General features: G+C 36.5%; 1 protein-coding gene across 1 annotated transcript in view; it reads right to left on the reverse strand.

Annotated features, from left to right (window-relative positions):
• Window positions 1–12,302, reverse strand: part of MYOM1 (myomesin 1) — a 139,637-nt gene that overhangs the window by 11,299 nt on the left and 116,036 nt on the right. Inside the window, exons 22-28 of the mRNA XM_044683066.1 lie at window positions 11,401–11,545; window positions 9,751–9,810; window positions 9,405–9,472; window positions 6,808–6,921; window positions 4,064–4,151; window positions 2,359–2,397; window positions 2,155–2,260 (exon numbers count right to left, since the gene is read on the reverse strand). Of these exons, the coding sequence (XP_044539001.1) occupies window positions 2,155–2,260; window positions 2,359–2,397; window positions 4,064–4,151; window positions 6,808–6,921; window positions 9,405–9,472; window positions 9,751–9,810; window positions 11,401–11,545 (620 nt within the window). The remainder of the gene's footprint in view (window positions 1–2,154; window positions 2,261–2,358; window positions 2,398–4,063; window positions 4,152–6,807; window positions 6,922–9,404; window positions 9,473–9,750; window positions 9,811–11,400; window positions 11,546–12,302) is intronic.

The raw sequence follows: 12,302 nt of genomic DNA on the forward strand, positions 1-12,302 counted from the left end.
TATCCCAGGGATCTGTGTTTGGCCAGTGCTGTTTAACATATTTATCAATGACCTATGAAGAAATAAGTAGATAGAGGACATATTTATCAAAACTTCAAAGTGCACAAAGCTAAAAGAGATAGCTAATATCCCGACAGAGTTCATTATTCTAAAGTATCTTGATAGTCTATAGCAGGGGTCGGCAACCTTTTTGGCCGTGAGAGCCATAAACGCCACATTTTTTAAAAATGTAATTTCGTGAGAGCTGTACAGTGCTCACAGTGCGCTCCTGTAACAGCGCCTGAAAAAAAATTGACTTTATGGCTCCTGCAGAAAGAGCCATATGTTGCCAACCCCTGGTCTAGAACATTGAGTCAAATCTAACTAATAATATAAAATTTAATAGAGGTCGATGTAAAGTGCAATATGTGGGTTCAAAAAAATCTATTTCACAAGAACAGAATGGGAGAGACATGATAAGCAGTAGTGCATATGTAGGTTTTTAATGAATTTAATTAATGAGTCAGTAGTGGCAGCCAAGAGAGCTAACACAATCTTAGGCTACATTTAGACAAGCACAGAGCCCAGAATGAGTTGATAGCTTTCTCTCCTCTATCCCTGGCCAAACCATATCTATTATATTATGGCACCCATTCATTTCTGGGTGGCACATTTTAGAAAGGACATTAAGGACATTTAGGGAAGACAATTAATGTGCATAATATCCAGCAGAGGGCAACAAGAATGGTGTAGTGCTTTGAGATCATGCCCTTTGAAGAACAGGTAAAGGAAATGGGCATGCTTAGCCTGGAGAAAAGTTTTAAAAATTCTTTCATATGGGATTAAATTTATTTTATTTGGCCCCATAGACCAGAACCAGGAAGAGTGTGCTGCAAAGAAGAAATTTTAGGTTTGACGTAAAAAACCCAAGATGAAACAAAAAACCAAAAAACCTTCTTAACAATTAAAACTGCTCTTTAATACCCTGAATTGTCACAGGGCTCTGTGGATTCCCTCACAGTAGATATCTCCAACTAAGAGCAAAGGCTTGATGGCCCCTGGCTGGGTATATTGTTTAGATATGAGTTGAACTAGTTGGCCTCTTCTGCCCAACTTGGAGAGTCTGTGATTCACCTCCTTTTTCAAACAACATTCACTCTTCTCCATCTTTCTTGTTCAGTTGGTAATTATTGTGAAGGAACATAAAGCTATCAGTTCAATAGTTTATCCAACTGACTTTTCTTTGCTTCTCACCACTTCCTTCAGTTTTGTTCAGTGGAATGTCCTAGATGCCACAGATAAGCTTCCTAGAAACTCAGTGACCTAATTTTATCCATTTTAGCTTATAGTTACTACCAAAAATATAGCCTAAGAGAAAAAGTCAGAACAAAGGCAAGAAACGGAGCATTCTGTGCTGGAATATTGCTTGTTCGCATAATTATAGATCCCTGGAAATGTTAACTAAATTAACAACTTTGTGGTGGGAAAACTGGAGCAAATATTAGTACTTTAATTTATTAATATTCATTATTAAATCATTAACTAGTAATAATGGGAAAGGTTTTAAAGTAAAAAATTAAGTTTTCATGATAATTTATTTTAATAATAGTAATCACCAGGAGGCTAGGCTAGAACTAGAATAAGTGTCTTCAAACTTGAATCAGCCCAAATTTATTCCCTAATCTTTAAACACCTTCCTGAGATCTGGGCTTCAGGGTCTACAATGCTCATTAGTATGATAGTGTAGTCACAGGACACCTCAATAGCCTATAGTTTCCTTGAAGAATATGACCATTTGTTCATTTCTTGAGAGGTCTAGGGCCTATTCAAGAATATTGATTTGTGACATTGTTAATCATATACTCCTTCATTTTTCAATAATTTGTTTCTATGTTTGAAGTTCAGACAGAATTGGATGATCTGTGTTCAAATCCAGCCTTGACTATTAACTGCCTTGGGATCTAGTCCACTCGATCCACTCCCTAAAGAATAGTCTTCCTAAGAGAATAGCCTGCCACAAATTCATTGCTTCTGACTTCTAACCTTTTATGTCACAATCTGGGGCCATAAATGCTGAAAGAAATCTTTATTTCCAAGAAGAATGTTGGGATTTTTTCTTTTCTCTAGTAAAGAGAAGGAAGTTCCCTAATAGACAGCAGGTTTCCATTTACTTACTTGTGGGACCAGCTCACTTTCAGATCATCCAGGTAATAAGTAACAAAAGAGTATAGTCTGATACCCTCTGCTGTGCTCTGGATTTTCAGTTCTGTGGCAGACAAAGCTGAAAGAAGATGGCAGGTTATTTCATGCACTTTTAAGTTCTTCCACAAAATAAAACAGTGAGTGACTCATGCAGCTTTTGCAAAAATGAAAGCTTACCAATTGTCTTGCAGACTTCAGTCATCAGGTCTTTAAAAGCTGGGAAAACAGATGTAGAAACCAAGATTCAACAGAAGGAGAAACTGAGGTTTGTATTAAACATAAAAATTTAGCTTCAAATGTCCCTGCTTGTCTGAAAGAATAAAAGATGTAAATCTGGAGGTCTAATTACCTCATTTTACAGATAAGGAAACTGAGGTGAACAAAGTTTAAATGATTTGCCCAAGGCAGCATAGGTAGTAAATGTCAGGCCCAGGATTCAATTTCTGACTCCTTGACCATTCCAGTATCTCATGCCATATCCACCCAAAAGATAAAAGATAAGATTAAACCAATTACTTGTAGAAATTCTCTTACAAGGTCTGGTGTAGGAAGAAATCAAAGCATTGGGTATTAGCTTAATAATTATAATTTTGTTTAATAATTGCTGATAGTAATTTAAGAATTACAAAGTATACAAATTATCTCATTTCATCCTCATAAAATTCCAGCCAGATAAATGTAGCAAGTATTCCCATTTTATACATGAAGAAACTAAGGCATTATGAGGTTAACTGAACTTTCCATAGTTGTAAAAGTAGACTTGGACCAAGGAGTCTCATGACTATAGGTCCAGTGCTATCATACCACAGTACTTTATACGTGACTAATAGTCACCCATGATATCCTTCTCCCTAAGAACCTTGGAGAAGCAGGGTTGCATTTGGGTGGGCTTGCTGCTTATTTAGGCAATAGCTATATAGCTTGGAATTTCATATATAATCATATATATGTATACACACACACATATATGTATATAGAGAGAGAGAGGGAAAAGAGGGGAGAGAGAGAAAGAAAATAGTGGTAGAGTATACATGGCATTGAGTCAGGACACGAATATTTGGGTTTAAATCCCACCACTCTGAGCCTCAGTTACTCAGTGATAAAATAATTACAATCTTACCTGTAATATCTATCTTATAGGATTGTTGGAAAGATTAAATGAGTTTGCCTAGGAATGGTTCTTCATAAATCTTATATTGTTATGTAAATGCCAGTTTGTGGAGTTTTTGTACTGGGAAAATTCTTTAAAAGATAAAAATAGGGAGCAGCTGGGTAGTTAGCTCAGTGGATTGAGAGTCAGGCCTAGAGACAGGAGGTCCTAGGTTCAAATCCGGCCTCAGACACTTCCCAGCTGTGTGACCCTGGGCAAGTCACTTGACCCCCACTGCCCACCCTTACCACTCTTCCACCAAGGAATTTACAGAAGTTAAGGGTTTAAAAAAAATAGGGGGCAGCTGGGTGGCTCAGTAGATTGAGGGCCAGACCCAGAGACGGGAGGTCCTGGGTTCAAATCTGACCTCAGACACTTCCTGGCTATGTGACCCTGGGCAAATCACTTGACCCCCATTGCCTAACTCTTACCACTCTTCTGCCTTAGAACCAATACACAGTATTGATTCTAAGATGGAAGGTAAGGGTTAAAAAAAAAGATAAAAATAATAATTGGAATTAGTCTATTAAACTTTCTATAGTGTCTGAGAACAAACACGACTCAATCACTATATCTTTGATTTCTAGGGAGGCTGTAAAATAAAACAATAACTTGTCTGCTAGAACTTTAATTCAAAACAAATCTGTGAATGGAGAGCCATGTGACTTCAAGCATCATTCTGATACTCTAAATCCAGACTATTTATCAATATACTTAACAGGAAACACTGACCTTCATCCACAAGCTTTAGTCTGCTCTTGTCTTTTCCTCGGTCATCTTTCAGTATCACTTCATAAAAACCAGCATCTTTCTTGGAAAACTGTGGGAAAGGGAAAGGAGGAAGAAAAAATATACATCTCAATGAATGATAGTTGTGGTGGGGGTTTGAGAGAAGCTTTAAAAAGAAAAGCTGGGTTTAAAAAAATTTTTTAACTTGAGTAATATTTTATTTTTCCCCATTGTATGTAAAAACAATTTTTAGCATTCATTTTCTAACATTTTGTGTTCCTAATTCTCTCCCTCCCCTCCTCTATATCTTAGATAATAAGCAATTTGATATGGTTTTATATGTGCTATCATCCAAAACACATTTTCATATTTGTCATATTGTAGAAAAAGACAGTTGAATTTTTGAAGCCCTATGACAATGTAAATCTGGCATAAATATAAGTTAAATAAGAAATTTATCTGAGGGATAGATGGACAATTTCACAGCTGAACTTTCCTATTATAATTTACCTAGCCAACAATCTTGATTTGGCATCCTTGTGATACTTTAAATGTTTTAAACAGTGAAGTCTAAGGCCCTTAGCTTATACACAATCATTTATTAAAGAACATATTTCAAGACATTCAGAAGCATTGCTTTTTAAGCAGAAAGTAGATTGACAAATAATATTTAATAGTTTGATTCATAGTATGGCGGGGGGGAGGGTATGAGCTGACAAAGTTCAAATAAAGAAACACAGAATCAACAGTCTAATCATGCCTCTCATCACACCTCTCTCACTCTTTCATAGAGTACACAAGGCATCTCCTCTGCATTAGTCACTCTTTCTTCTTTTCCTCATCTTGACCCCTTGGTGAAACAATTCAACTCTCTACTGTTCTTCTCTTTTGAATATCAATTCTTATCATTTTGCCAATTCCTCCCACCCAAGTGTCAGCCTTGAATCATTCCCCAATATTATTCCTATACACCAACTTCTGAAAGAAGATAGAGAAAATCATGTAACCATTCTGACTAAATCCACTACAAATTTGTTACCAATCTCAACCGGGCCCTCAAAGCCACTAGGCAATCCCTCTATACCTGCCTTATTTCCCCACCGCTGTGGATATAGCAGCATTTTCTTTTCATTTCTCCTCAACAATTATATAGCTTCTCCTCCTCTCTATTCCCTCAGTAGAGAACCTTATTTCATATTTTACATAAAAATTGAGTCCCTTTGCCATAAGCTCTCTCTTCTTACCTCCTTCTCATGTCTTTTAACTCGGATGCCTTTTGATACTTTCTCCTTCTTTACCCCTATTTCACATGAAGTAGCCTTACTCATTGCCTAGGTTAACACCTCTCAAGCAATCCCATTCCCTCATATTTTACAGAAGAAATTTACTATGAACTCTTGTCCTGTCTTCCTCCTATCATATCACTCATTTGCCTTTTGCCACAATCTCCTCCTTTACCCCTGACTCCCATGATGAAGTGGTCTTATTTATCAAAGTTACCTCCTCTCTCCAATCAAGTGATCCAATTCCTTTCCATCTCCCTATACCAGTGCTTCCCAAACTTTTTTTGGCCTACTGCCCCCTTTCCAGAAAAAATATTACTTAGCCCCCTGGAAACTAATTTAAAAAAAAAATTTTAATAGCAACTAATAGGAAAGATAAATGCACTTGTGGCCATCACCACTACCCCCCTGGATCGCTGTAGCACCCACCAGGGGGTGGTGGTGCCCACTTTGGGAATCACTGCCCTATGCCATATTGTCATCCCCACTCCATCACTCATTTTCAGTCTCTCCCTATCTTCTGACTCCTTCTCTACTGCTTACAAACATGTCTGTGTCTCCCTCATCTTGAAATAAATCCTTATTTGATTCTTCAGTCCTCACTATTATTCTGTCGTCTGCCCTTTGTGTCTAAATTCCATAAAAAGATTATCTACAATAGATGCCTCCACTTTTTCTCCTTTCACTCTCTCTTCTTAATCCCTTATGATCTAGTTTCTGACTCTGTTATTCCATCAAAACTGTTTTCTCCAAAATTACCAATGATCTTAGTTGCCAAACCAATGTCCTTTTCTCAGTCTTCATTCTCTTCAACCTCTTTTTAGCTTTTGACTGTTGATCATCCTCCTAAGCTGAAGGCAGCAAGCAAGTCGTCTAATCCCTCTTCTACCTGAAAACTCTTCAGACTTTATGTTTCTTTTCTAGGCTAAATATCTCCAGTGGATTCTACCATTTCTTGGATAACCTGGAGGGTCTTTCACATACTAGTTGACCCCCTCTGAGTGTTCTTTATCTATATCTATTAGATTGTGAGTTCTTTGAGGGCAGGAACTGTCTTTTTTTCCTTTTTATATTCATAGGGCAGTGTCTAGCAAATAATAGACACTTAGTAAATATCTATTCATTTACTAATCCTTAAAAGATGTTAAAAGTGGTGCCCAGAAATGAACACAATAGGCCAGATGTGGTCTAAGTAGAAGGCAGAGTACAGAGTATCTTCCTATTTGAATACACATCTCTCTTAATGCAACCTAAAATCATACTAGATTATTTTACTGCTGTGTTACATTGTTGGCTGATACTAAGTTTGCTGTTTTCTAAATCAGTTTTCAGAGTAACTACTGTCTAGCCATACCTCTTCCATTTAGCTTTGTGATGGGGAAGAGAGCCTGCTCTGAGGGAATTAGTATTTCTTTATCAACTATAGTCAACAGGCTAAACTGTATATCTGTGAGAATTACCTACCTCCGTTATAAGCAGAGTACATATACCATCTTTAAAGTCATGCTTTTCATCCACTGTTATCTCCCTCTCATCTTTGTACCATACAATATGTGTTTCCTTCTTAATATTGGCCACCTAGGAAAGATGACAAAAGATGGAAATAGTCAATGTTGGAGGGGCTGTGGACGGATAGGCACAATAATGCATGGTCAGTATGCTGCAAATGAGTATAACCATTCTGGAAAGCAGTTTGATGAATACAAATAAATTATGTGGCTAAGACTGTCATATTCTCTTACCCAGAGATTCCTCTGCTAGGTATATACCCCTAGTATATTGACAAAAAGGAAAATCTCATAGTCAATGAAATACTTATAGCAGAAGTCTTTGTGGTAGCAAAGAACTATAAATAAAGTAGATGTTTGTGAATTAGTTAACCAAATTGGAGTATGAATGTAATGGAGTAGTATTCTATGGCAAGAAATGACTAACATGAAGAAGACAGAGCCATATGGTAACATTTACATGTAAAAAGTGAAGTAAAGGGAACTCAAGAAAAAAATATCTGCAATGACTATAAGAAAGTAAATGATAACAAAAAAACTACAAAAAACAAAATCAATGAATGTTGAAAAAGAGTTTGACTTCAAAGACCTCAAAGACTTACCTCCTCTCATTCCTTTACAAAGGTGTGTGGTGGTGATGGGGAGAGAATGGGGGGATCTACAGGTCTGGAAAACTGCATATATAACATCCAATTTTCTAATATATTGATTATTTTTCTGATTTTTTCCCTTTCTTTTAAAAAATCTCTCTGGGAGGGGGAGTGGGAGGGACACTATGGAAAGTCTAAGTGATATAAAAACAAAAGATAACAATAGAACATCTGTTTAAAAATATTAGTCACCTAGAAGAAACCACAATCACTTAACTGCTTTTAAAATGAATGTAATTCTTACGAAACACATTTTACTGTCCTGGATAGATTAGGACTCTGACATTAACTACACTGACCCATATTTGGGTATGTTGGCAACCATGTCTGCTATCCTCTAACTTCACCCCAAACTTTCTAGGAACCCTCCTCATAAAAATGTGGTTTAGCCTCTTTTATACTCTTATTAACTTCCCTGGTTTTCCCCATAAGAATACGAAGCTGCTTCATTTGCTTGGACTCATAGAAGACTGTGGGCTTGCTTAACATTTCTATACTATGGATTTCTACATAAGTCCTCTAACAGTTCCTTCTTTTTGCATATTCAAACATATGTATATGTAACACACTAAAACCAATTCCAAACTGGAAATATTCCTTCTAGGCAAAAGGTATTGCAGTGATGATGATGATACCCACATATCCATTCATTTGCTGACCTTTCTGTCTGTGACAAAAATTAGACTGATGATTTCTGACACATAAATTCTCTGAGATTATAAATATGTTTACATGCGATGATACACTTACATCTTGATAAAGTAACTACTTCAAGTGACAACTAATCTCAAATAAATCTATGCCAGTCGCTATGACATCAGATAATTGCTTGTCTTTTGCTTCTTTTTGTATCACTTAGGACTTAGGTGACTGGCACATTTACTTAATAAATTTTGATTGATTAATAGTTTTGTAACTTTGGATGAACTTGGGTCTACTAACTATGGTGCAAAATACCATTCGTGTATGTCATAGCTTGTCACCATTGTGGTCTCTGTGAAATTAGGGGACATCTCCCCCTTCCTTCCTCTTAGCACAAAAGTTTGCATGGAGTAAATGCTAAATGAATATTTGGTGGAACATGTTTAAAGACTATGTCTTATTGATCTGCAGATCCATTTTTTAAACAAACCCTTACCTTCCATTTTAGAATCAATATTGGGTATTGGTTCTAAGGCAGAAGAGTGGTAAAGGCTAGACAATGGGGGTTAAGTGACTTGCCCAGGGTCACACAGCTAGGAAGTGCCTGAGGCCAGATCTGAACTCCGGATCTCCCATCCCTGGGCCTGGCTCTCAATCCACTGAGCTACCCAGCTGCCTCCCAGATCCATTTATTTTTATAGGACAATAGGGAATGTTATTATTTTTTGACAATAGGTTAGCTATTGTACCTACCTACCAAAGCAACAATACTCAGCAGCATAATTGCAAAACTGTTCACTATCAGTGTGTAGGCACATCAGCTCAGCTGTTCTAGAGCCATCCCTCCTGTCTCAGCGGCATGACTAGCAAACTCTCAGAGGTATAGAAGGTCATCATTATGTAAGCAGACCACAAGTGATATGTTTAACTGCAAAGTGTAGCAGAGACAATTCCAGAATAGTTCTGCCACTAAGCCTATGGACATAGCCTAAAACAAGGATGATATGAGACCCCCAGGGACTGAAAGTGATGAACCCAGGTATAATGAAAATTTGGGGAAATAACTAGTGTTTTTTTTCTTGACAGCTTTATGGGATTGTATGTGAAATATTTTGATATTGCCTAAGAGATTAAATGTTATTCAACAGTATATATATATATATACACTGAAAAAGTGAAATATTGATTCATTTTTTCATCTCCTGTCTGTCTTTATATTTGTTTCCTCTGTATCTTGTGTAAAAATTCAGATGTTTCTTACCTTACATTTCAACAGCACATTGCATTCACCAGTTACTTCCCAGCTGAGATACTCAGCAAAATGTGGACCTATAAAAATTATGTCAGCCATAACAAAGTCATCACAAGAGCAAAACTAATTTCATTTTCTTCTTAAGGTGTCTTAATTTTGAATTAAAATTAGAAAATTTCTATTTTTCATCCAGAAATATTACAAATAGATTTTTTCAAATGTGTCCTGGATTATAATATTTATTTCACACTACTTGCATAAAAATGGTTTGTACTTTATTTGTTCTAAAAGTAATTTATGTCCACATCTACTTAGAATTCAAAGAGATAGACTTCTTTTACTACTCTACTTTTACCTTGTTTCCTGATCCATTCTTGCCTCTGGAATTCAGCTTCTTTCTGAAGGTTTTTATAGACTAGGAACAAAATATAAAGAATATTTTAGATAAAATTGAGCAAACAAGATGTAGAGAATGCCATTAATTTGTTTCCTCCTTGGGGACAATTAGATGGGTCAGTGGATTGAGAGCCAGACCTAGAGAAGGGAGGTCCTGAGTTCAAATGTGGCCTCAGATACTTTCTAGCTTTGTGACCTTGGGCAAGTCACTTAACTCCCATTGTCTAGCCCTTAGAGTTCTTCTGCTTTAGAACCAGTACACAATATTGAGTATAAAATGGAAGGGAAGTGTTAAAAAAAAATAAAGTCCCCTCCTTTCCTTGTTTATCATAAATGTTCCATTCCAAAGATTGTCTTTTTTCGTGCCTGCCTACATTAACTAGATTATCACTATTTAGATGCAATTATTATAAATGTATATATGTTACACGTTACATTGATATCAACATGGCCTCCACAATGCCTTGGGTTCTCAGACCCAAACTAGCTCGATACAAACTTGGGCAGTTCCTATCGATGTAGTAAGGCTTCCATGGTCTGTTTAGTAACTTGGTTAAATGAAAAGAGGCTCATTACCAGAAGAATGGCCATCAAGTGATGAATTTTTCTGGCTACAACAAGATATTAGACATTCAGATTATGAATGGCTATGATTAACCTTGGGGACATGAGCATGCCAATGTAATTGTAGATCCTTTGAAAGATTGAGGTATATCACAGAATCACAGAATTCAAGGGTTGGAATCAACTTTAGTGGCTACCCAGTCCAACTCTTACATGAAAAAAAAATCAGCACTATAATAAATGTGATGAATGGTGGTCCATTCAGCCTCTGTCTGAAAAATTCCAAGAAAGGGAGAACCCATACCCTTTTGAGGCAGATACATCAGTATGTAGAGAATTTTAAATTCTCTCCATTTAGTTTGTTTGCAATAAACATCAGTCATAACATGGTGGAAATGTCAAAGTTTGGTTGGAAAACACTTTATCTCTTTTACCACACGAGGTTGTATAACAGTGTCCTCTGTTAATTTTAGAAATAAACTACTATTTTCATTGTGATACTTTTAAGTTCAGTCTTGCCTAGAGACAGAACTATGGATTTAATGACCTCTTTAGAGTCCTATCTGCCTTGGATTCCTATGGAAAGCATGAATGTATATATTTTCTCTCTCTCTCCATATATATATATATATATATATCTGAGAAATCATCTCCATTACTGTTTTAAATTAATTTTTACTGATATATATTTTTCCCAAGTTTCCCCTGTATTCCTCTCTCTCCTCTGTCCAGAAAGCCATCTCTTAGAGCAGTGGTTCCCAAACTTTTTTGGCCAACCGCCCCCTTTCCAGAAAAAATATTACTTAGCCCCCTGGAAATTAATTTTTTTATTTTAATAGCAATTAATAGGAAAGATAAACGCACCTGTGGCCATCACCACCTCCCTAGATTGCTGTAGCACCCACCAGGGGGCAGTGGCGCCCACTTTGGGAATCACTGTCTTAGAACAAAGAATTTTATCCCCATTACTTCCAGTGATATATGATTGGTTGCCTTTGTATTGTGGAAAACCTGAGGGCAAAGAAAGATATGGAGAAATTCTTACCATCGCCTATGAGAACAAGAGTAGACTGGTTGGTTGCTTTCCCATCTTGTATTTGGAAGGTATATGTTCCCTCATCTTCATCCTGAAGCTTCTCCATAATCATTTCAACTATTCCTGTGTTTCGGTCCATGCGCATCTTATATTTCTTTAGCACATATTGAAAAGCAGAGAGGGTAAAAAAAGATTTTTTTTTAGCAATGGCAATATAATGAAAGAAATAGTAACCCTAAAATGGCAAGGGTGAGAAGGAGGGGAACTTGATTGAAATAGATTAGCAATTTTAGATTTCTTTAGAACTTTTTTCAGGTAATATTCTTCCAAGCACGAATCTAAGAAAATGGAATAGATTATGGGGAATATAATAAACCTTCACCAATTCAGATGAATTGGTTAGGAAGGGCCACATTGGAGGAGGTGCAGCTAGTGGGTTGGTGGATTGAAAGCTGATTCCTGGGTTCAAATCTGGTCTAAGATACCTCCTAGCTGTATGTCCTTGGGTAAGTCATTTAACCTTCATTCCCTAGCCCTTACCACTCTTCTGCCTTGGAACCAATATACATTATTGATTCTAAGATGAAAGGTAAGGGTTCAAAAAAAATGATGACACAGTAAATTAATGAAGTATTGGAATGTCCAGAATACAACTTTATTACTTTCAAGTATATGCAGTGAAGGGAACAAGCTGTACTCAGACAATAATAGATAAACATGATTTGTACTTAGTATATATCTAGTTCATAGCACATAGTGTCAGGATTTGTTTGCATAATAGTTTCTGGACTTTGATCATGTTATTGAAGAACATGCTAGCAAAATTATCTCAGTGATAGTGCTTGAAAATAGTTTGCTCTCTTACTCATTAGTATATCAGATATTTACTCTATTGATTTGCTTAGGAAATC

The sequence above is a fragment of the Gracilinanus agilis genome, chromosome 1 (assembly GCF_016433145.1).
Source record: "Gracilinanus agilis isolate LMUSP501 chromosome 1, AgileGrace, whole genome shotgun sequence".
In the NCBI taxonomy this organism is placed as follows: Eukaryota; Metazoa; Chordata; class Mammalia; order Didelphimorphia; family Didelphidae; genus Gracilinanus; species Gracilinanus agilis.